The sequence below is a fragment of the Haliaeetus albicilla genome, chromosome 14 (assembly GCF_947461875.1).
Source record: "Haliaeetus albicilla chromosome 14, bHalAlb1.1, whole genome shotgun sequence".
Classification (NCBI taxonomy): domain Eukaryota; kingdom Metazoa; phylum Chordata; class Aves; order Accipitriformes; family Accipitridae; genus Haliaeetus; species Haliaeetus albicilla.
Genome location: NC_091496.1, coordinates 7,108,942 through 7,134,469, shown reverse-complemented (window position 1 = coordinate 7,134,469; position 25,528 = coordinate 7,108,942). Strand labels below are relative to the sequence as shown.

The window sequence follows — 25,528 nt, the reverse complement described above, 5'->3', positions numbered from 1 at the left end:
GGTCAGGCAGAGCGGCGGTCGCCCCGGCAGGGAGCGCGGCGGGCGTCGTGAGGGGAGCAGAGCCGAGGGGGCCTCGCGCGCCGCGGAGGGGGCCGCGGCGGGCGGAGGAGTCGGCGCTCGCCGGGAGGCCGGGCCCATGTCCGCACCGGGCGGAGGTAGCGGGCCCGAGGCGGCGGGCGGCGGGCGCAGCAGCCGTTGGGGGAGGCGGCGGGCGGCCCGGAGGGTGGGGCGGCGCCCCCGGTGTGCGGGGAAGAGGGCCCGGGGGGGGGGGGAGGCGGTGGGAGGGCGCAGGGGCCTGTCGGAGGCGGGCGGGGGGTTCCCCGGGGCTGAGGCGTCCCGGGGCAGCGGGGGCCGTGAGGGTGAGGAAGGAAGAAGAAGGCAGGGCTAGGGTGAGGGAGCCTGCAGGGCACGGGGGGGGCGGGGGCAGGGAGAGGGGCAGGGGGGTGTTGGGTTTTTTTCGGGGGCTGGCGGGTGCGAGCGGGGAAGGCAGAGCCCGAGAAGGCGGCTGGGTTGTTGGAGAGCCTGCGTACGTGGATTGACATGTGTAGGGGCGTCCCGGAGGAAGCGGGGAGGGCTCTTAGCTGGGAAGTCTTTTGCCCCGCATGTTTAGCGACTCGTCCGTAGACCGCTTTTTCCCGGTGAAAAGCGTGTGCCTGCGGGTCTGACGGCAAAACACTTTCTCCGGGAGGTATGGAATCGAAAGTAAAACTGCCCGGCGGGTTAGGCAGGCCTGCCTTCCCTGCCGCTGTGTAGGGGGGGCTGCTTTGCGCTATAATTTCCTGTCTTGCAGTGTGTCTCATCTTTCAAAACTTGTGGCTAAGTTTACTTTCTTCTGATTGACCGTGGTGTTTTTCTTATGTTCCTTCCCTTATTTTAAGAGAAACCTTAATTGCATTTCAATTCGTGGAACTTTTAATTTGTTGGTGCTCTGATTTGTAACGCTCTTTGAGGTTTTTCAGCTGGTCAGAAGTGGGACATCTTGCCTGCGCTCTTTGTCTCCCTTATCTCTTTGGTAATACAGTAGCTGCATAAAGGAATGTTATGGGATCAGTTTAATTTCCAGTAGCAGTAAAAGAGCATGTGAAAAATCTAAATATGCTTAGTTTAGTAAAGCCATATTCCCCCCCCCGCCACGCTTGTGTTTGCAAGGATTAAGATTCTGGTTCATGGTACTTCAGTCTGTGACAATAGGCTGGTTTTATTGATTTGAGAGGATTTAAGCATATCAGACCAAGGTGTTGATGTTTATCCTTTCATTCTCAATGGTGACTAGATTAATGATGCTGAATACCTTGTATGAATCTTTGGTTTCCTAGAGAGTAAATAGGTGTTTTTTCTTAAATGTTGCTTGCGTATTTCAAGACCTATTTCTTAAGTTTCTAAGCCTAGAGTATCGTGAACTGAATCCCATCAGTTTTTCAAATTCCAGGATTGGTATGAAAAAAACTATGTAGAAATTCAGGTACAGTAAAAAATTTCTTAATTAAGAATGAGTTAAGGTAGGTCAAATAGTGGAAAAACGAAGAGAAATAGTTTTCCTTGGAAAAATAGCATCTGTAAGTGATGAAACTAAGAAGATAGAGTGTTAAAGCATCTAAATGTCACTACAGAAATGGACTGTCAAGAGTCCAAAAGCATATGGACACTTGTCTTGTATCCATCTTCTCCATCCTCTCTAATTTTCAGCTGTGAGCGCTGGTTCTTCCTATCTGTTGGCTTATGAAGTTCATGTCATTGTCATGCCTTTTCATCAGTACATTCACATAAACATTAGGTATTAAATAGAAGTTCTCTTAGTGATTAAGTTTCTCTTCATGTTTCCTTATCATTCCCTTAATCTGGACCAAACTCTGTATCTTCAGCCTTATTTCCTAGGGAAATGAGACCCAGGTGAGCCTGCTGCCTGTTTCCATTTTTCTCCACTTTCCACAACTTTTGAACCTTTCAGCCAGTTTCAGTCAAATTAGGCAGATGTTTTGAAGGTATAAACATTCTAGGGATCTTGTGATAACTGGCAGCTGAGGAAAAGTAACAAAGTCTAAATTAACATTCTTACTGAGGGAAGGGTGATAGCATATGCTCAGTGGACAGTTCTGGTTTTGTCTGTGCTGTTAGCTGACACTTGTGTGCTGACCGGTGAATCAGTCTGTGTATAGCTTGGAGGCAGCAACCGCACTGCCTGCCTCCTGCCATCAGTGGTTGGTAGACATAAATGAGCTGGCAGTGCGATCAGAAGGGTTTGTGTGATGAGGTATATGTGTAGCAGGTGGTGAGGAGTATTGTAACATATGTATTCTGTGATGCAGGACAGAAATCTATTATAAACTAGATTGCTGGGGGGTTTTTTGGTCACCGGTGTTCATGGGGGAAAAAGCAGATAATACTGTCTTGTGGTCAAAATCACGATGTACCTGATTATGCTCCATCTCTTTTCTTTTTATCCCATCTTCTCTATTTTGCTTTTATACAAGCAAATGTCAGATATATCTTTAAAACAGAATTCTGAGTTTCTAAATTTAATAAGAGTTTGAGTACTGTAATGATTTTGGTAAGTGACTGTGCTAAAAGTTACATGTGTAGCTGGATATTTTGTTTGTCTGTTTTTCCAAATTGTAATTGAATTACCCTACTAACAGCAGGTGGGGGACAAAGATAAAAGCTGGAGTATTAGAATTGTGACATGCTTTTCCAGCATTTCTTTACTCAAACAACCCAATGTTTTCCTTTTAAACTTAGCTCCCAATTTATTATCTCTCACAATCGAACACTTTTTTAAAAAAAAAGAGTGTTACTCTATTTTTTTATTTTGTTTAATAGACTTATTGGTGAAAAACATTTTAATACAATTAATGGAGAGTCTTACACAATGTTCTAACAGACCTAATCTTACTAGTAAGGTACTACAGTGGTTTTAAATGCTAAAAGCTTCCCTTTCAAACCCATTTTGTTAAAAATGGTGGGAGAGATAGGTTAGCTGTCTCAAACTGATGGAATTCCCAGAGTGGATTTGTAGTGAGAAAAGATTAATAAATAGTTATTGTTGAATTTGAAACAGAACATGTAGAGGATTTGTATCTCCCAGATGAATCTGTGAGGAACAGGTCCCACTTAACTGGCCTACAGAGATAGAAAAATTAGTTCAGACCTTTAAAATGAAGGGGCTTGAGGGGCTGCTTATTTGTTTGGGTTTTGTGGATTACCCCACCCCACCCTCTTTGTTAAGTACTGATTTCATAATAAAACTGTTTTAAGATGATATAGATCAGTGGTTTTGAAATCCAGGTAGTTCTGAGATGTTGAGCTGTGAAACCTTTTAGTTGTAGACATGCATTAGGGAGCCAAATTTGATAGTACTTGTTTAAGCAATGCTGATTTGATTCGTCTCACTTCCATAAATCGGCGTCAGAAACATTTCTTCATCAGTGCTGTTGCCAGTTGCTATCAAAGAGGCCAAGTCCTGAATAGGTCCTCCATTAGTAAGCTGTCACTGCCCATATCTGAATATACTGTGAATTTTTGCAAACAATTTTTTTTTTCCAGAAGACCTGGACAAGCATCTTAAATTGTAATGCAGTGTTCCGTATGGGATCGTCAGTATATGAATCTGTCGTTTTATTGTTTGGGAGGTGGGGGAGGTAATGTGGAATACTTAGAAACAGAGATTTTCATTAGTGTGATGTGTTATTTTTAAATATCTTTCAAAATAGTTAAAAGTAATACTAGAAGTGCACCGCATTAGATTGGAATGCAAGTGTCTCATTATCCACTTTGACTTATTTCCTGCATCTGCTTAACAATCTAGCATATTTTCATCATCCAGTCTGAGTAAAATGTCAGAAAGGCAAAAGTAAGGGTGACAATTGGGAATCAAACAGGTGTTACTAATAGAAACTAAGTGATGGTTCTTTAGGAGGTATCCAGTGCAATCGTGTCCCATCAGTCCCACCTATATATGTGTTTAACTTGAAGCATATAAATATGTGAAAATTATTTTTTAAGAAATTAATTTAGCCTGAAGTAAATAAGGCTTAGGTGGTTCTAACTGCCTCTTTCAGTCCTGTCTGGCCCTATCTGACCCTGGACCTGAGTCAGCAGAATGCCCTTGCATTAAGGCCAGCTGCATTCTAGACTGTAGTAGCAACAGTTACCCAGCAGGTTGAGGAAGGTGAGTCTTCCCCTCTATTTGGTACTTACAAAACTGCATCTGGACACCATATCCAGATGTGGATTCTCTGTTCCAAGAAAGGAATTGACATGCTGGAGCAAGTCCACTGGAGGGCCACGAAGACCATTAGGAGGCTAGGGGACATGGTATCTGAAGAGAGACTGAGAGAGCTCGGTTTCTTAATCTGTAAGAAGAGGGGGGAAGTCTTATTACTGTCTACAGCAACCTAACAGGGCAGTATAGAGAAGATGGAGCTGGGTTCTTCTCAAAGCTGTATATGGATAGGATGAAAAGAAACGGGCACAAGATGGGGCACGGCAAATTCCAGGGTGGTATTAGGAAAAACTTTTTCACAGTGTGGTTATTCAGGTACTGGAACAGGGGCACAGAGGGGGCCATTGCATCTCTGACCTTGGAGATATTCAAAACTTAGCTAGCCAAGTCCCTGATGTGGTTGGACCTGCTTTGAGGAAGGGATTGAACTAGGTGACCTCCATGGTTTCCTTCTGATCTAAATTATTCTGTGATTCTACCCTTTCTTGTTCAATATATGTTACTTTTTGTATCCTTAGCCAAATGAAACTAAAGCTTAGAGGGCTAGAAACCCTAAAGATGCCAAACCTCCTACAAGTCCCCAGAAAAGCATTGGTTCAGTAGGAAGAGATGCAAACTGGAGCCTTTAATAACTCTTGATAATTGTAGCCTTTCTACTATTTTTTCCATTTGTCCTGCTGGCAGGGAGGTTTGTGTGTACATCTTAGCACAGCATGCTCTTCCGGCTGGTACTTGTGCTGTGTGGAAGAGTGCTTGAGATGACTCGGGAGATTTTGGGAAGGGTGAGGAAAGAGGGGAGCAAGACAATGCTTTTCACAGTGAGGGCAGTGTCGCATTGGCATTGGAGCAGGTCGGCTGGAGACGTTGTGCAGTCTCCCTCCTTGGCAGTTTTCAAGACTGGAGCCTAGAGCAATCTTGTCTGACCTCATAGCTGACCCTGCTTTGACCAGGAGGTTGAACCACTTGAGGTCTTGTCTAACCTGCATTATCCTATGATCCTAAGCAGAGGTAACGGAGGGGGGACTACTCTTAGGAGATGTGTAGAAAGGTCAGTGAGGCACAGGTGCATGCTGATAAATATTTAAGTTGGGGGTACTTTGCTTTCATCAGTTGTGGATTTTTTTTTTAGATGGACTTCTGTTTATGTTCCAAGATCTTCTGTTCCTCAGGTTGTAGAAACTTCAAATGCTTTTACTTCACAATTCATGCTGGAGACAACTTTGCAGTGTAACACTTTAACAAAATGATTAGTTTTTACCTGTCGTTAGGTCCATTCCTTAGTTCAAGAAAACTTACCTTAAACCTGTATTTTATTCTGAGTCAGGCATTTGGGAGTTATCTTAGTTAAGAACTAAGTGAGTACGGGTGGGCTGTGAAAGTGACCAATATATCAACAACAAGTTAAAAGTACTTATTTTCCTGTGATTCTGCAGACTTGCCTGGGTAACACAATGCCAGCTGAGCGCAAAAAGCCAGCAAATATGGAAGAAAAAGAATCTCCGTTAAATAATAAAGAAAAAGAATTTAGTGAAAGGCGACCAGTGAGCACCAGGGAGAAGCCAAAAGAAGATGTCAAGGTTGGCATGAAAAGAGAGACTTTAAAGGTTCCTGAAGATAAAAAGAAAAAACTGGAAGAGGATAAAAGAAAAAAGGAAGACAAGGAGCGGAAGAAAAAAGAGGAGGATAAAGTAAAGGCAGAAGAAGAGCAAAAGAAGAAAGAAGAAGAAGAAAAAAAGAAGCTTGAAGAAGAGGAGAAAAAGAAACAAGAGGAGGAAGAGAAGAAGAAGCAAGAAGAAGCAGCTGCTCAACTGAAGTAAGTTGTCTGTTAATGGTTTAATTGTGCCAAATGCTGTAGTCCTGCTATCAGGATTGTGGGCAGAATTATAAAAGATGAACTGTTTGAGTTACTTATAGTAAGTTGTAGGTAGTGTTCTAAATTTTACGTGGCTAGCTGAGTATGAGTATGCTTTATGACTTCTGCATAGTTTTGAGTTTTCAACTCTAACCTCTGTTAACATTAGTCTCTAATACGGGGTTTTGGTAGTGTTCTCCATGTGATGACCATGTAATGCAGAGCTATGCTGGAATAAAGCAGCACAGTTTCTTTTAAGATGGAGAAGTGTTAATGTCATAAAATTGGGAATACAAGCTCTAACAGGTCCACAGACTGTAATGAGAGCAAATCTACTGTGAGGGATGGCTGTAATTTCTTTTAATCAATCATAGAGAATTGATACCTGGATGGCAAACAGGAAATGTAACCTGGAAGTTTAGTATGTGGTATTACTGAGACAGTGTTTCGTAGTATGTTACCAAAAGGTACTACTGTGTTGCAGATAGCATCTTTAGACCAGTAAAGCCAAGATTCCAGACATTCTTGTGTTTGAAATATGTCACTTTCTAAGACTGAGGCAACATCATAGCCAAATTCTAGCTGGGACAGATGGGTTTCACCTATTTAAAATTTTCTGTGTAACTTAAGGAATAAGAGATTTCCCTTAATTGTGTAATACAGTAACTTGTTGAAAGGTTGTTGTCCTCTTCTGTAGGAGCTTCATCTCTGTCTGGAGTAAACGGAGTTTTATGTTTGTATTTCTAAGTCTGTTGGGATTAGTATGTTCTGCATAGAAATATTTGAGAAATTTCATTTTGTAACAAGTAGTACTTGCCTTTTGCAGTTAAACAGAGTTTATGAAGCAGATGCTTTAGCTTTCTAGGATTAACTTGTTAAATATTTAAAAATAGAATATTAAGGGGAAATTGTGTTAAGAACTACTGGAGGGTTTCCAACTATGGCTTTTTTTTCCTTTGAACTGTTAACCTGAAAGTAAGGTCCTGTAACAAAAATGACTAATTTTTATTTCTCTTAGAGAAAAAGAGGAAGCACATCAGCTCCATCAGGAGGCTTGGGAGCGCCATCAGGCAAGAAAAGAGCTTCGCAGCAAAAACCAGAATGCACCAGACAATCGCCCTGAGGAAAACTTCTTCAGCAGACTGGATTCCAGTCTGAAGAAGAACACAGCTTTTGTTAAGAAGCTAAAAACCATTACAGAGCAACAAAGGGACTCCTTGTCCCATGACTTTAATAGCCTGAATTTAAGCAAATACATTGCAGAAGCAGTAGCTTCTATTGTGGAAGCCAAGCTGAAAATATCAGATGTGAACTGCGCTGTGCACTTGTGTTCCCTCTTTCACCAGCGTTATGCTGATTTTGCTCCTTCATTACTTCAGGCTTGGAAAAAACATTTTGAAGCAAGGAAAGAAGAGAAGACTCCCAACATTACCAAGTTAAGAACTGATTTGCGTTTCATTGCAGAGTTGACAATAGTTGGGATTTTCACTGACAAGGAAGGTCTGTCTTTAATCTATGAGCAGCTTAAAAATATTATTAATGCTGATCGAGAATCCCACACTCACGTTTCTGTGGTTATCAGCTTTTGTCGGCACTGTGGAGATGACATTGCTGGTTTGGTACCAAGGAGAGTAAAAACTGTTGCAGAGAAGTTTAACTTGAGCTTTCCTCCTAGTGAAATAATTAGCCCAGAGAAACAACAGCCCTTCCAGAATTTGTTGAAGGAATACTTTACGTCTTTGACCAAACACCTGAAAAGGGACCACAGGGAGCTACAAAATATTGAAAGACAAAACAGGTGACACTTGAATGTTGCTTTTTATTTATGGAGAAAAAAATAGTTTATTCATTAAATGCCTAGATTTGTTGCAGTATTTGTAAACAAAGTCTGTTAGCAGTGTGTGGAAGATAAATGTATTCTGCAATGTATCTAAAAAAAGTTCTAAATTTGCTCTGGATACTTAAAAAGCAAAAACCAAACAGACTCTTTGAATAGCTTTAAAGAAAATGGTGGTTGATCTTTAGCTTTAATTCTCTTAACTCTATTTGGTGATGCTCCCTTAGCAACTTGAGAGTAATGCTTCTTTCCCAGCTGGTACTGTCCTTTTCCAGTTGGCACAATCTGATTTCTCCCTTTCCACCCACATGTATCTAATGGAGCATATGCCACAATGGCTTTGGCTTATTTACTTTTTTTAGTGTACCAGTATGTAGGAAAAATCAGGTTAGATTAACAAGGTATCCCTTACGGTTTAATGTGGGCAAACTTTATATATAAAAATGTTGGAGGGTATAGACAATTTGATTCAAATGCTCTTAAGTGTCTATATGAAATACTAACATTGAAGAGTATGAATATACACACCTGTGAGATCTGAATAATTTAATTTCTACCATGATCACATTGTTTAATAATAGTTTGCTTTTCTTTCAAGCATCCTGAATTGTCATTATTGGAGCCAGCCTAAATCCAACTGCTGGTCTTAAAACACATTCTTAAATCCTTTTGGAAACATTCTAGGCAGATAGAAATGAATGTGTTACTGTATGTAGACACAAGTTTCAATTAAAAGACTGAACATCAGTCCAGAGCCAAATGTATGCTTGGAATACATTAAAATTTGATGTTCCTGAACCAGGGCTTTAAACTTGGATCCATTGTGCTGATGGCTATTGTGCTGCAGTCCTATCTGGTCTCAGCTAAGTGTTGAATTTCACAGGACCATAAACTGACTTCTGAGCTACTATTATTTCTAAAAGTACCTTATTACTTTGAAGTATGTTACTGACTTAGTTGTTGTTTTTTAAAAGTTAGCAAGTATAAACTTTTATACTTTCACAATTATAATTAGTTCTGGGTTCATTGGTTCTGGCTGGCATTTCAATAAGTGAGTGTTACAAAGTCTGTGTGATAGGAAATAAAGTGAAAAAAATTTTCAAGAGATACGAAGAATGTTAAGAACCCATGAAGAAGAAAGAACTTAAATGGTGTGGGAGAGGAAATATACTTGAATGTTTACTTGCACAACTGGATAAAAATGACTGGATAGAGCCCTGAGCAGTCTGGTCTGATGTCATCATTGAGCCTGCTTTGAGTAGAACAGACTAAAGACCTCTTTATGTACCTTATTATTTGAACTATCCCTATGAACTTGGGTGCAAAGCTTTGTTTTGGGGAAGGAGTGTGAAGAGCTAGCATTTATCACTGGATTAAGATAATTCTATTATTTATCTCTATCTGAACTTTAAGGTGTTTATTTTAACAGCTTAATAAAAGTTGGGAAATAAGTTCTGTTAAAGAAACAAGACATAAAAAAATTTCCTGCCTAATTTTATTTGCTTACAACATGTCTGTAACAGAGAGATGCTTGGCATTTGCGTGCTATGGAAGTGCAAGGCATGAGGTCAGAGACAGAAACTTGCCCAGTAAGAAGTCTGTGAATACTACAGAAATCTTCCTAAACTGTGAATTTGGGGAAAGTGACTGTGTGGTTGGTTGCTTGCTTTTAGGGGTGTTTTGGGTTTTGTTTGCTTGTTTGTTTGTTTCAAAAAAAGCAATAATCCTGTTGGAAAAAACCAGTCCTCTGCGTATTTGAAACCTGATCCATTTTGCTGATAGCAACAGCTTTTATTCCCGCTGGTATTCCAGAACCAATGAAGTGAACAGGGAGCGAACTGTTGCCTCTTGTGCATCAACAGTGTCATATGTTTAGGTTACGATATTTTGTCAGGTAAATACCTCTTGAATTTATGTGTGTCAGGAGAGTGACAGTGAAATAACTCAAGCTGTACAGATTGGTTGAGTTAATTGAGAATTAATATGCTAACCTTAACGGTGCTTTAATATTGTGTTACCTGCTGAATCATTTAGATAAAATTAAAGCATTATTACACACAAGGGTTTATGCAAGTAGATAATTAGGAAAACTACCTTGAGTTATGCTTTGACAGTAGAACCTGATGGTTGTTCGGTTGCACAGCTAAGGGCACAGCAAAATCTCAATTCCCAAATTTTAGTGTGAGTTTTCAAAAATGAGTGTTAGATATGGAAGAACCTTCTTTTGTCTAAATTAAGGATGTTTTTAAGATCTGCTGAACTTGTGTTGTGGCACTTCATGAAATTCTGAAGTGACATAAAGTAAGATAAGTACTGTATGCTGTACTTTTAATTGTATTAAAAAATGAATGGTGCTTCTTAAAGTTTGTTTAATATGCTTTAGCTTGCTTGAATTTGTTAACACTTGTCTATTGGGAACTGAAACTGAGAACTGAAACTGTTGTACTGTTGTTACAACACTTTGCTTTTTTGGTTTTTAATAATAGCACAGAGCTCCAGTGCTCGTGTTTGAGGCTGTTGGTGTATTCTAAACTTAAAATGTGTACCTAATGGATAGCTGTCTCCATGGCAAGCTCCAAGGCTCCATGAATTGGCACTTAACATGTTTACTGAATCCAAACTGAACTACTGCACTTTAGAAATTGTTAGTAGTTATTTCATCTGTTAATTTTTCCTGCTCTACTTTGCAGGGGCAGGTAATACATGTTACATAGGTGTGTTTTTGTAAGAGAGTCAAGAAATAGAACTTTCGCTAGTGTTACTGCTGCTTGCCCTCTAGCAAGACATCTATGTCAAGTTTTGCTTCTGAGCAGGTATAAGGGATTTTGCTGCTCACCCTGTCAATGTGTTGTGTACAAAGATGGCTTTTGTTTTACAATTAAACTGGAACTGAAAAAGGCCAAGATTGATATCCCTCAATTTGCATTGCTTAAACTGTTTGGGAATTTTTATGTCATAAAATGTTCGGGTCTTTTGGCAAGAGTGTGGTTGTATACTTATTGCTTAAGAAAAGCCTAATGATAATGTAATGATACAACCTGCTTTAGGAACTATGGCATTTGCACCTTATTTCAAACTTTATCTTCTGATGCTTTCATCTCAGTGCAGAGTGCTTCATTGGTGGTTACAGCTAGTTAGTCCAATGTTACTAGCATTATTCAAGTTACTATAAAACAAACTGGAAATTTTCTAGGCAAGCTCCTTCTGTCAGCTTCCCTTTGAAAGTCCATGTTTGATCTGAGTCCATTTGTATGTTTGCTGTAGTAGGTCCCCAAACAGCTCAGCTGGCCCAAAGTGTCCCTTACTGGTAAAGAACTGACTGTGCCTCATCCATATTAAGAATTGTTCATGCAGAGTGGATCATGCCACAGATGGGAAAATGCACTTCTCAGGAGCCCTAGTTGAGAACAAACTAGAACATTGCTAATAAGCAACCAGCTTATTCTTAGTTAACCCAAAATCAAGGATGACAGTCTTTCATCAGTCTTACGTGGCAAGCTTTGTACTAGCAGAAATGACCTTGTTCTGTATATTTGGTTCAAACTACTGAAAGTTCTTCATATTTTTTGTCTAAAATCCAAGATGGCTTTAATTGTAGTTTGGTAAGAAAACTGTGTTGTGCTGTTCTGCGTGTAATCCTGAAACTGTTTTATTGTGCACTTGTAAGCAGTGATTACGATCCTTCAAATGCAAGTTGCTTTTGACAACAGGTTTCAATTTTAAAAATGAGAATTTAAAATAAGTATGGATAGTTTCATAAAAGAAAACAAAGAGCAAGTGAAAAAACAAATGTAACTGCTTGAAATAACTTGGTTTGGAAAATTAATGGGCTGGTTGTAACATGCAACTTGTTTTTGAGCCTCCTGGTGATGATTGCCTATTTAATCATTTGAACAACATGGAAATGTATTGTTACAGATGCAAAGCAATTTTTATCCAGCTTTCATGTAAGTTGACTGTTATAATTTACTACAAAAGCCTTTTCATAGTGCAGAACTGTTACAGGATAATCATGGCAGAGAAATAAGTTATGCTTTCTGTTTGGACATTGAAGTTGAAGCTTCTGTGACTGTACTATCCTCAATGATATTGAAGTCGGTAATTCACTGTGGTTGTTTGGAAAAAATTAGTGTTGCTCACATTTTTGCTATTGTGGTCTAAAGTAGAATTCTCACAGTTCCCTCAAAGGGAAGGTTAGCTTTGCTCAGAGGAGTTGGTAGTGGTTCAGCATAGCTCAAATACATCTTAAAAAAAAAGGTTGTCTTACTCTAACTTTGATTTTTGTAGGCGCATTCTTCACTCCAAAGGAGAACTGAGTGAAGATCGACACAAGCAATATGAGGAATTTGCAATGTCGTATCAAAAGCTGTTGGCAAATTCTCAATCTCTAGCTGATCTTTTGGATGAAAATATGCCTGACCTTCCCCAAGAGAAACCAACACCTGAGGGTAGGCTATCTTCTAAAGCAAGTAAACAGAATGCTGGACTTGGCTTGAACGTGGTGGGAAAGCTAACCAAACCCTCCTACTGATGTGTTCTTTCCGTTGATTTCTTTTTATTTCCCCCTTAAAGATGTCATTGAATGAATAATACATGCTTTTTTATTACAGTAATTAAATGCAACATGTAACGATAACTATTGTATGTGCTGTGTAGTTACAGTAACTTAAGTAATACTTCTTTAGATTTGTTTCAGGTAATATAGGAATAAATGGAAATTAAAAATGTTTTTAACCTAATCCTTTCCATTTAATAGAATGCATTTTTTAATAGTTAAATAACTGTTTATGTTAGAGTTTCAAAATCTGATATTGTTAAAAAATGGGTTTGCAATATATTTTGGGTCATGATGTTATGAGCAGGAACATACTGTTAAGCCAGATAAATCACTAGGTGGCTCTCTGACCTCCTGTGGAGAAGTACAGCATTTAACTGGCAGAGCTATTCAATGCCTTAATCTCAAATTTTAGATTTCGAGATGTTGTTGAAATCATGAGTGTACTTTTTGTCTGAAGTGATCTTGAGGTTAAAAAAGCTTTATTTCTTGAATCCCTCTAAATTAAAAATTATTCTTTTTAAACCTCTATTCGTAAAATATAGTGGGGTACAGTTCATCATACTCAAAGCGATTACTTTTTACGCTAACATGGTTAAAGTCTGTTGTAGCTTTCCTTTCTAATACCACATGACATGCTGCTTGGTTTTACTTGTTTTGACTTTCACTCTCATACTGTCTGTGTTTTCTATCAATGTCAAATTTACAATTTTAAGATAACTTACTGATATATCTACTATTAAGATTGGGTTGTTAAAAGCACTTTAAAGTATATGTTACAATAGTTAAGTGAAAACAGTGGTAGTAATAAATAGGTTAACATGTCTCTAAAAGTATTTTTTTAAAGGTGCTTCCCTTTAGAAGATCAGGAATTTGTGTAACTTTCTTATGGTTTCACTGTTTTTGCAGAACATGGACCTGGTATTGATATTTTCACACCAGGAAAGCCTGGAGAATATGACCTGGAGGGGGGTATCTGGGAAGATGAAGATGCTAGAAACTTCTATGAGAATCTCATCGACTTAAAGGCTTTTGTGCCAGCAATTTTGTTTAAAGATAATGAAAAATGTTCCCAGAACAAGGATTCCAGCAAAGATGAATCAAGAGGTAGAATGCTTAGATGAGTGGTTTTTTAACATACGTTGTCCAACAGATAAGCAAATTTGATGGAAGTAATGAGTCTCTAATGAAATAATTTGTGGTGATCAGGACAGTACACCAGGTTGGATGAATTTTTAGGGAAGAAACTATGTAGGGTAGGGATTATATCTGGGTATGGTATTTAAGGAAGAAAAAAACGTAAATGCCCTTTAATATTGATAGAATTTTAAATTTAAAATAATTGCAGTTTAACCAATATGAGTAAATACTAACTTTTCTGTGAGAAACCTAGAAGTTTGCCTTCTTTGAAACGTGTTAGTGTTCATTCTGTTTTTTCCACTAAATTTTTAATGGTAGCTAAATGTCTCGCTATAAAATTCCAGTAGATTAAGAGGCTTGGATGGTTCCTTACTTCTGATGCAGCTCTAGGTTCACAACCAGGCATTGGTAGACTTTAGCTTTAATGGGATAAAAATGACATTCACCATCACTGGCTCAAAGTGTAACAGAAGATGCATGTTTGGATAAGAACAGTGTTTTGGTATTGAGGAAATGCCAGCAAAGACACAGGCTACATGATTTTCTAATGCACATGTAGTAGGTCAGTGTTGAGCATTAAAGGAATTTCAACTTTATAGCTCATGGCCTTCTTTCTGATTTCTAAATTCTGAAATTTCCCTGTGAGGACAATTAGGTGTTGGAGCAGCTTGCCTAGGGAGGCTGGAATCTCTGTCTTAAGAGATTTTTCAAGACAAATGGAAAAAATCCCTGAGAAATCTGGTGTGAATACAGTGCTCATCCACTTTGAGCAGAAGGTTGAACTAGAGACCTCACCAAGGTCCATTCCAGACTAATTTTGTCTGTGATTCTAAACAGTTTGCCTGTTCTGTGACTCTGCTATTTCCGTATGACATGTGCACTCTTTAGAAGTTGTGTCACATTTTTGTTTGAAAAATTTAAATATTTTAATAAGGTTATTTGCCTTGAAAATTATTTCTGTTATGAAGCATAGCCTGCAGATGAGGCTTGAAGGACGCCTGAAAGAATAGCAAAATGTTGTAGATAGTAATCTCTTGGAAGAATGCTCTATGCTGGACCAGTGTTGTTGTCCAAGAAAAATGTTAGCTATTCCTTTCTGAATCTTCATCTAGAGATTCATAGATTATTTGTTTTCAAGGAAAATATTATTTTTATTTGACCTTCTACATAGCACATTATTTCTTCAGTATCTTCCTCCTGTTCTGCTTTTTGTTCCTTTTTTTTTTTTTTTTTTTTACTCTTGGTCTATGTAAACCACTTTCTGTTTACCTTGCTTTGTCAGTTTTGTTATCAGGTGAGCTATGAAGAATATGCAGTGCAAACATTAAATTAGAAATTATATCTTTGAATCTGGCTCTTTTTTTGAATAATGTTTGTGATATTAATTTACTGGGGTTTTGGACTGTTTCTCTATCTGACCTTCCCAGTATGCAGGTTTTTTTGCTTGCATTTTCCATGTGATGGCCTGGCAGTCCATTTTAAGCACTTTTGGACTTAGATTGCTGCATTTCTGGGTATCTTGTTCCATTTGAATGTATGTATGTCATCCAATGAAGACGTACCAGGTGTAGTTTAGAACAAACCAAAGCACTGGAATCTGTTGGCAATCCTTAACAGACCCCAGTGTAGGTAAATGTTTGGGGGTTTCAGGCATATGGGTAAAGCTATATGAAGGATAATAAACCACTGAGACCTAACAGATGAGATAGTATAGCCTCAAGAAGTGGATATTCTTAGCCCCATTTCCTTTTAACAAGACTAAGACACTAAAGAAACATAGGTTTAGCAACATGAGTCTTTCGGTATTCTAATCATGACTGCATATATTTAATAATTTAAAATTTCTGCTTAACTTCTGTATAGATTCAAAAGATGCCAAAGATAATAAGGAAGCACCTGGGAGTGAGGATTTGGAGTTGGAGCTGGAGAACCTGGATATTAATGATGATCCCCTGGAGTTAGACTGTGGAGATGAGGCAGAAGATCTTACAAAAAAGCTTCTTGATGAGCAAGGTAAAAAGAATTGGGTTTAGGAATTCTTTGTTGTTTCCTGATTGCTTTTTTGACCTTGATAGGTTTTAGTCAGTAGGCAGAGTGACTTCAGGGAGATCTATTTATGAAACTAGTAGCTAGAAACTGTTAGGATTATGGTCAAAAATGCATTTGTAACAAGACATTGATACAAGTGAAAAGTATTATATGGAGTTTTACATAGTGAAAGTTACAAATTCCTTCATATAGCTTTTAAAAATAATCAAATGTGAAGGCAGTTGTCTGAAAAGTGACTAGAAAGAAGTATATAGACTGCAATGCATTATTTTCTCACCAAATGTGCTTAGGGTACTAATAATATATTTTCTGTTTTTTTAACTTGTCTTGAAATCTAAGATTCAGCTCTGCCTTTCTGTCTCAATCATTAAAGAGTTTTCTTTTGATGTTATGGCTTTACATAGTAGGATTTAAGAATTCTAACCTCTAATTATGCATAAAGGACAGCAAATGGCACCTGTGAAAATCTAGCTGTGTTAGTTTTACTAGGGGAAACGGCAGCAAAATATTTCTTAAGAATTTTTCTTATGAATTACAAGTTTTTCTTTCAGTGGTACTGAATAGTGGGAAAAGCAACATCAGGTGTTAAGAGCCAAATTCATAGAGGAGCAAGTGAGGTGTTTTCTTTGAGCCCAGTTTGTTAAGACACATCAGTTTTGCTGCTTTGGATTTCCAGTGTAGATTCTTTTCTTTAATTTCTGAAGGAGGAAACTTGTTCTGTGTCTAGAAGGGGGGGGGGGATCACATCTAGAGTCCACTGGCTGGAGATTCTGTGGCTTAAAAGTGAAAATCCTACCTGATCTAGTGAATTTATAATCTAATCATCCTTTTGCTTGAAACTGCAATGGGCTTTAAAAGCTAAGAAGTTAAAGCCAAATCTTCAAGCTGTGGAGTTCATATCAAAGCAAAGAAGTTAAAGAAGTTCAGGCCCTGGCAAAGACTGTGTATTGGTGTTTAAAGCATGGGTCCATATAACCAAACTAGTGCATGCATCTGCAGGTTTGGGTGTTGAGTAGCTTGAACAACTCCTCAAAGTGCCAGTCTCTTTCAGCTGACAACAGGGATGGGTCAGGGCATATGGATCTTTAAATTGGACTAAAGTTAGTTAAGCTGAAATTAATACTGGGACTATGATGGTCTGTGAAACCTCACAAATTCAAAGAAATTAGACAGCTCTAGAGTCAGACTGGTTCAGACTCCTTCTGAAAAGAAAGCTGTCAGGATAATTCTATGTAATATTTCCTTAGGTTTGTCCTTTCTTTACCCGGACAGGTTGGAAAAAGCCATACCCTCTTTGGAATAGATTTTCCCTTTCCCCTCATTAAGCTGGTTAAGATGTTAAGTTTTAATTGCAGGATGTTCACTGTTAATGAGTTGTTACCTCCGGTCAGAGATCCCAAACAAAACAGTGAAGAGCTTGGTTTCAGTCCTCTGTAAGGGAGGTACACGTAGACATTCTTTTGAAATCAAAAGGAAAAAGAGCAGTTCATTCTGGACTGGTCATAGCCTGCTAGATAGGTCAAAAATACTTTAGCAATAGATACCTAAAGGAACATGGATATTTCCTTCTTGTCTTTTTTTGAAGGGATCCTTAACTTGATAGGAAGATGAAGATTATTCCAAATATAAAGACAAAGCCAAATAACATGAGAGTGTGAGATCCCCTAGAAGTGAGGAAGGAATAACAGGAGATGAGATCAGGAGTGGAAGATGTAGTCTTTGTATGGTTCTAGCTCACTGGGAGGCAATGCCAGTTTGAGTATGTACAGTAGCACAGAAGGGATTGACGATTGTACTTTTGATTGTAAGGGAAAGGTGATGCATCTTTTGTCATAATATAAAATATTAACCATCAATACTAGTTTCTGGTTTTAAACTAGCTATTGACTGAGCATTAAACATTCTCCCATCTGAAAGGTTAATCTAAAATGTGTCAGAAGGGGGTTTATTTTTTCTCTTTAAATAGCCAGCCCTTAAAGAAAGCCTTTTACTTTCTACCTTGTGAAGGTAATGTCATTTGGCTCACAGTGTAGGCTTTTTCATAGTGGAGAACTATTGCTTCATGATTGTCTTTGCTCATTAGTTTATTTTATGTGAAACATGTAAAAACTTAGTGTCTTTGCAAATTCTGTACCTTTGTCAAATTTCTTTGATGCTGACAAGTAGCTTCATAAATTAATGATGGAAATTAAAATAGATATGATAGCCAAATCCTTGTTCTGCTAGAAAACTAGGCTATAAATTAGCAGCACGTGTTACTTTACTTGAAACCTATAGAGAAACACAATGATGGTTTTTTGGTGTGTGTAATTCTGAACGCCCCTAGTTGGTAGCACTAGATATACAGAATTAACAAAATTCTAAATTTAGGTGTTGCTTCAAGTTCTGATACATTTCCATCTAGTGAATGGGTAGATTTTTTTCAGCCTTTCTCTTCAGTAAAATTCACTTAGGTTTGAAATTAGGAAAATTAGGTGTCCTTCAGCTGCAAAATACAGCTTTAACTTTTCTTCTTATGTACTGAATTTTTGTGCATCTGTACTTGAGGTAAGTTAGTAGTAATGTTTTGTGCAAAGGCAGCAAAGAATGAAACCCACTGTATTATGATACTATTACAAACATAAAACAGAGTATTCCTAGGCTGAGATGGGCCTTTAGTATAAAAAGGGAGGATGCCATGAGGTATAGCAGGGTCTTAGATCGTAAGAATCATAGAACGGTTTGGGTTGGAAGGGACCTTTAAAGCTCATCTAGCCCAGCTCGCCTCCAGTGAGCAGGGACATATTTAACTAGATCAGGTTGCTCAGAGTCCCGTCCAGCCTGAGGTCCAAGATGAAGAAAAGTAGCTTTAGTTATTGTGATAATCTGGGGATGTGGATTTCATTGGCAGAGGGAATAAGTAAATTAAAGAGGGGAAAATAGGATAAATACGGTAGACAGTCCAGTCAGACAGTGGGTACTGCATATCTTTTGTTACATCTGCATCTCCTGTCACTTCTCTTCAGCCTTTTCTCTCCAAATACAAGGGAGACAAGACAGTTCTGCAAAGTGTGTGTTTTTAAAGCAGGTCTGCCTTGGTGTAGCATCCTTCACAGCATTGCAGTGCCTGTTTCTGCACTTTTTCCCTAAATGTTGGAGTCTATAGTCAACTAAGTTTAAGATAAGACATGTAAAAGGAAACTTGATGCAGTTAGTTGAAGAGGTTTGTTTACCAGGCATTCAGCTAACTTATTTTGTTTCTCTATTGTGTTAACTTTGAGTGAATCTTAATTTTCTTATTTTCAATATGCTCAGGGAAGAGAGAGGGAGCAGATAGCACCGGCGCTGAAAATAGTGACGGAAAACATGCTGAAAGAAGTGAGTTTTGAGGTTGTTTTTAAGAGAAGATAAAATGTTAAAAATGAAGCTGTGTGAATGGAGACAAAGGTGTTAAGTAAGGAACGGCCAGGGTGGAAGCCATCAAGGGTACTAGGGACAGGAGGAGTCTGATTTTAATATATATCTAGCACCAGTTATTTTAGGGTTGGTCGGCAGCAGGGATGACGTGTAGAAGTGAGTATTAAGTCAACCCTGTTAACTTTGCTACACTGTTTAGTGAGCTAGAAAAGTTTCTATCAGAAAAGCAGGCACTTAAAAAAAAACAAACCTAAAAATGTTCATTAAGAAATAGTGAGACTAGATTCTGAACACATTCCTCAGTGCATCTTTAATTCAACAAGATGTTTAACATTATGCTTATGCCTAAGTGTTGTACAGAGAAGGGGATCCAGCCAACAGTTTGCTCACAGTATTGGTTTGTACCATCTGAGTGTGAGGGCTCCTGCATGATCAAATTAATTACAGAAACTCATGTCAGAGGAATAGCTACTAGCATTACAAAAGCACTCCTGTTATTTCCACTGTCTGGGTGATGCTATACAAAGCAGACTGAAGCTTTCAGGCAGAGCGGAGTTTCTAGGAGAGAACCCTCTGTAAGGTTATAGTTTTGTAAAAATTAAAAAAAGATGTTGACAATAAGGGAGACAGGGCTTTCTCAGGAAGCATGTCTGTAGAGATGGGAAGGCAAGTAACTATTGTTGCTGAAGTAGAAGATTGCTTGGCACCAATCGTTGCAGAAGAACTTCAGTAAGTCCTTAGTGTCTTCTGATGCTTTCTCAGTTCTACTCCTTGAAAACTGCAGGATTGCATGCATTTCTGGTTAAATATAAAGGTGTTTAAAAAATAATTTTTCTTTCAGTCTCTACAGTGATCATACTGCATGATTTGATCTGCACCCAGAGAGGTTATTACAGATAGTCTAACTGTATTTGTTATACATTACTACTTGTAGTAAATTTTTAAAAAGAGGTAATGCAGTTTTAAAATGTGGTGATGATGAAAGACTGGAACTCAAGAGGATCAAAGTGAAAAGCAAGAAATGAACTAATTTTTTTGCATTAATTGCATACTTGGAATCGTTGTTTGCCTTAGAGACGGAAGCCCTGACCATTTCATTTCCTGTCCCTCTAAAATTCTTTATTTTCTGTCTGAAGTCCAAAACCTGCTTCAGGTACCACAAAAGAGCTTTTCCACTTAGAAAAGATCCACATACTGTGATGCGAAAAAAATACAATGTGAGAATATCTGTAGCCCTCCAGTGAAGGAGAGGACCAGTAAAAGAAGAGATACATTTGGGAACTGTTGAAATTGAATGTGATAGCAGGGCCTCTTGAAACATTGTCTTGAAAAGTGACTGAATTGTCAAAGACTTATTTTTTTATTTATTTCAAGAGTATTGAGTCAGTTTGAGTAGAAGACTGAGGTGAGACAACTAATTGCTGTAATGGAAAAAGGGGAAGATACAAGAACATTAAAAGGGGACAGGAAGGTGTGGCTGTACATATCTAAATGGAAAAAAAATGCATTAAACCAAGATTTGCTAGTAAAAATTGTCTGGTTTGAGCTATTGCATGCATCCTGGTGAACTCTTGAGTATATAGGTAATGAGAGAGTCAGCATTCCATTAAGCATTTAAAACTTCATGGTCCACTTTTGTCTGAGCATCTGGAACATCTTCCTTTTCTTTTTTTTTTTTTCTCCTTTCTTAATGAACACTTCTCTTGTTCTTCCAACTTCTAGTTACCTGTGCAAGAGAGAAGGCTATGTCATCTGCTTTAATTTCTAGCACCTTCAAGATTGGGTAGCTGGCAATGATCCTTGGAGCAATTCTTTCTTAGGATTTCTCTACCTAAGCTCAACCCCTGCCCCTCGCAGTTTCCAAAAACAAGAAAAAGTCCTACAGTGTAGCATCTTTTGCCTTTCAGTAACTTGAAAAAGGAACTTGAGTCTTCCATGCTGGTTTATCTTGCCATGTAGCCTGTAAAGACATAGTGACTTTACCACGTGTTGTGTATTTTGTATTTTACTTGTGTGGTTTCCACCTCCACCACTGTATTCTCCTCTGAAGTCTGTCTGTCTCTGCTTTCCTTTCAAATACCTCATAGGTATTCTTGTTACTGCTGAACATTCTCAAACTGAAAGAAAATCAAGCTTCATCATGGTCCATTTTCAGGAAGCAGTGTTCTTTTGTATCGCTTTAGCCAAGGAAGGGTTCTTTCCAAGTGTTGGTGTTCTATGTAATTCATTGTTTTGGCTTGTTGTGCTATAGAGCAAACTAAACTCTTCTCTAGGACTTAGTAAATCTGGAAATTTTTTAAAGCATACCACAAGTTTGGCAATTTGAGGGTAACTGTAGGGGGATTGGTCTGGTGAGATCTTCATAGTTGATGTCAGAAAATCTGAATTTCAGTGGTGGTGTCCTGCAGTCTTCTGCTTGAGTAGTGTATTGACCTGTTCAGTAGATACAGGTAACTGTGGCTGCTTCCTATGTTGTAAATTACATAGAAGCATTTGCTTGAAAAACAAGTTGTCACTTGCCTTGCAATTGCTATGTGATCAACCCTCCATCCTTGCTGCTTTACGGCTCTGTACTCTGGTTTCTGTACAGCTGAAGGAATTAAGTTGGCCTCTAGCTCTTAACAGCCTCAAGTGAAAAGATGTCGAGAACATACTGGATGAAAGAATGGCCTTAATGGATGTTTTTGATCAAAAATTCTATTTCTCCTGCAAGGCAAACATACATTAAAAAGTAGAATCCACAATTGCATTAAGATGTTTGGGGTGTCGTTCGTGTCGTCCCCCCCATTATTTTCCCCCGTGTTTGGGCCTTCTTGTGGTCCTCCTTTTATCACCTAAAGAAATTACAATAGTTTTCTAGGAGTATGTATTTGTTGTTGCTCCTGACAGTATATAAACTAGGAGGTAGGGAGCTTCATGAATAGGAAGACAAGTTTTAAAGGTGGTACTTTTGACTTTTGTTGGCATAGACAACTAATGGATTTTTTGCATTAAAAAAATAAATTTTGTATTCATCTTTATCTTATTTTTTCAATCTGTGGGTGACTATTTAACAGCTAAACATTACAAATGTGCTGTTTGGGGAATGTGATTGTAAAGCATTGTATTTCATAGCTTAAAGATGTGTGCTGCTTGTTTATTTCACTCTGTTAGAACAAGAGGATGAAGAAGCCAGTACTGGATCTCATTTAAAACTTATAGTAGATGCTTTTCTTCAGCAGCTTCCAAATTGCGTCAACAGAGACCTCATAGACAAGGTATAGTCATGGTTTGCATTTTTTTCCACTATTAAAAGCTATAATGCTAGATCAAATAGATGGGAAATAAAGATTTGAAGCTTTGGAGTCTAGCAGTAGCTGAATTCATTTTTAACCTGGAGGAAATATTTTCTTTTTCTCAGTCATTGCCCAATACCATGTGATACTGGTTTTGCCTGTTTTTTTATGTATTAGTTTGTTTTAGAAGTAGACTTGGCTTTTTCCTTTTTTCCTCCTATCACTCCCTGACAAATTACTCCCCATCTATGTAAATCTGCTCTCTTCCTTGTGTTGATCCAAAGAATCAGTCTGTATTTATGTAACTGGACATGTTTTCTAACTGTTCTAGACAAAAATGAAGATTTTTCTGTATGGTTGTTTTTAAAGCAGCTGCATGTAACAGGCATAGTTCTGTAAAAGATACTTTTGAAAAGCATGCTATATTGCTTTAAATAAAAAAACACTGCTTTAAGGGTGAAGTATTGTATTGACTTTTCTCTTTATAGGCAGCAATGGATTTTTGCATGAATATGAATACAAAAGCCAACAGAAGAAAACTAGTACGAGCACTTTTCATAGTTCCTAGACAAAGGTAAGAAATGAAGGAAAACAAGCTGGATCCACCCTTTGGTTATTATTTAATTTAATATATGTATATATTTTTTAACTGTTTAACTTACTGGAAACCAATGCATATTCCAAGTTGTATTTTTTTATTCCTGATGTGCACACCTGGAATGATTTATGCTAGAGCACTGAAGAAATATTTAGGATTAATGATCAAGCAATTCACGGCAATATTTTGCCATAGTTATATACATTTTTTTAATAATTAGTTTCTGTTTTCTGGTACTTGTGTGTTTATAGTGATTCTTTTCATGCTTTTTTAACCATGAAAACAACAGCAAAACCTACCTACCTTCAAAAAAGGACGATATATTTCACTTGGGAGAACTCACACTTTTGTTTTTATAAGAACCTGTGAATAGTTAGAGCTCAATGTAGTTTAGGAAGGAAGATTTTTTGTGATACGTTAATTCTGATACAGTACATAGCCATTATAAGAGCCTTGTACCTTCTGGAACAGAGCTGGTTCTAGGCTGGCCAATTTAGAGAAAGCAAGTATGAGAGTTTGAGCCTGGCCTGTTCTGTCAGTGTAGATCTGTCCTTGTAGAGTTTTGCTACTTCTCCTTATCCTCTTTGTGTCAGCAAGGTCCCTGCACTTACAGGAAGAGCCTTGCTTACAAAAAATGATTGCAAATATTAAAATAAAAATGGTAAATTCGTTGGAAGAAGAATAATATATTACTCTGCTCTCTGGTAAACTTGTACCTTAAATAGGTGCAACTTAAATAGGTGCAATTATGAAGGAGTTGCTTTTCTTGCTCCGCCTTGCCTTATTTCTCCAGAGAGGTTGTTTTGATGCTGCTTTTAGTTTCAAATATTTTATCATCATCTTGGAATTCCTGTTAGAGTTCACACCACTTTGATTAGATTCCCTTTTAACATTGGGGGGAAAAAAGTCATAGTTTGAGTGTCTGTTTTGTCTCAAGACTTGTGTAGACTACTGCTTTGATAAACAGACTTCAGTGTTTTGTTTTCCTTACTTTTAATCACTTCTTGCACTGTTTTTTCAACCTTAATTCTAGCCTATTTCTACATCCCATCTGTAATAACCATCTGCTGTGCTAATAACTCTACTCTCTTAGCTGTATATAAACCAATGGTTTGTTTGCTGACTGTATTCATTAACCTTACTCTACATTGATACATGTTTTTGCAATTAGAAGCACACACAATCTTTCGTTCCTTTATGTATTCTTTTCTCTCAAAATTATGGTTTTGACACCTCAGTCTTTGGAGACTTTGATAGAGGCCTGATTGTGCCTTAAAAATGAATTACTGATGAAATAGGCAGTTGAGTATCTTCTGTGTTAGATGTAACAAGGTGTTCTTCAGCCCACATTTATGATGTAGAGGAAATGACGCTTCTATTTATCAGCCTGCTGGTAATCATGAAATGCATGAAAACACAATTTAAGAACTTTTTTTTCACGGCAATGTAAATCAGCACGATGACTTAGACTTTTGACTTCAGCTCTACCATAATAGAGAATTTTTCATGTTTGCAAAATGGAAGTGGCTTACTGGCTGGTCTGTGAACATACAATAATATTTGTACCACTGCCCTGCTTTTCTTCCTGGTGCTGTAGATGCCAGATTGCTCAAATTGATCATTAACTCTTGGAACCTCTTTGAAGATGTATGATTTTCTTTGCATAATCCACTGAAGTGTACTAGATGATAATGATCTGAAGGAACTTATTGACATTGTGCACAGCAAAAGAGGTATTTTCAAACAAGAAAAATGTGATGGCTTGTAAATTCAGCAGTCTGGTTTCATAGATACCATGAAAGCAAAAGTTAAATTTCTAGTGTATTGTAGTAAAAATAAAAAAAAATCAACAAACAAAAAAACAAGACCTGTGTCTCTGATCAGACTGTGCTAGGAACATGTTAAGTTGCTAGAAGCGTATATAGTCTCCACATTGCCACTGATTTGTTGTCGTCTTTGTTTTAAAAATAATAGTAAGTTTAAAAAGTTCAATTTTTCTGTAGGAGCTCATAGTATAGATCGTGCGGTTGGCTCACAGAGCTGCTATCTTTCTGACAGTTCTGTTCTCTAATAGTTGGAACTAACACTGAAGCAAATGGCTCAGCTGATCTTCTCACTGTTGTTCTTTAATTATAAATATTAATTATTCTTAATATTAAGAAATATTAATATTCCCTGTACAATTCTTAATACCTTTTTCTGCTGTCTGCTCTGAGACCTACTTGACTAATGAGTGCTTCAGCTTCCAACTGTAAGATCTTACGTGCAGTTGTATGTATCCGCCTGTTCTTTTGCCTGTGTTAGTGATGCCCGTCTCTGGGCTACTAAGCAAGAGAAACAGGATGTTGACTGAGCTTCTTGTTCTGAACCACAGACAGTTGCAATGAAAATACCAGCTGAATTGCCCATAGATGCAGATGATTTTAAAGGGCAATCTATCCTGATATTTAAGTTAGCTTTATTACTGCAGTTGGTAAAGGAGCAGTTCTGTTTTCTGTCTTGAAATCAACATTTATAATCCGTGTGGAAAAACTCCAGGTGTGTTTATGGCACATGGTACTAACAGTTGCTATAAAATGCCACAAATTTATTTAGAAAATTATATAA

General features: G+C 37.9%; 1 protein-coding gene across 2 annotated transcripts in view; it reads left to right on the top strand.

The window, feature by feature from the left end:
- The window catches only part of UPF2 (UPF2 regulator of nonsense mediated mRNA decay), a 67,304-nt gene continuing 41,776 nt past the window's right edge, over positions 1-25,528 (top strand). Inside the window, exons 1-9 of one of the 2 annotated variants that reach the window (XM_069801603.1) lie at positions 1-155; positions 5,653-6,032; positions 7,090-7,869; positions 12,196-12,356; positions 13,373-13,570; positions 15,467-15,616; positions 18,947-19,009; positions 22,202-22,305; positions 22,812-22,897. In XM_069801603.1, the coding sequence (XP_069657704.1) occupies positions 5,671-6,032; positions 7,090-7,869; positions 12,196-12,356; positions 13,373-13,570; positions 15,467-15,616; positions 18,947-19,009; positions 22,202-22,305; positions 22,812-22,897 (1,904 nt within the window). In that variant the 5' untranslated portion in view covers positions 1-155; positions 5,653-5,670. The remainder of the gene's footprint in view (positions 156-5,652; positions 6,033-7,089; positions 7,870-12,195; positions 12,357-13,372; positions 13,571-15,466; positions 15,617-18,946; positions 19,010-22,201; positions 22,306-22,811; positions 22,898-25,528) is intronic. The other variant, XM_069801604.1, reaches the window with a different exon arrangement.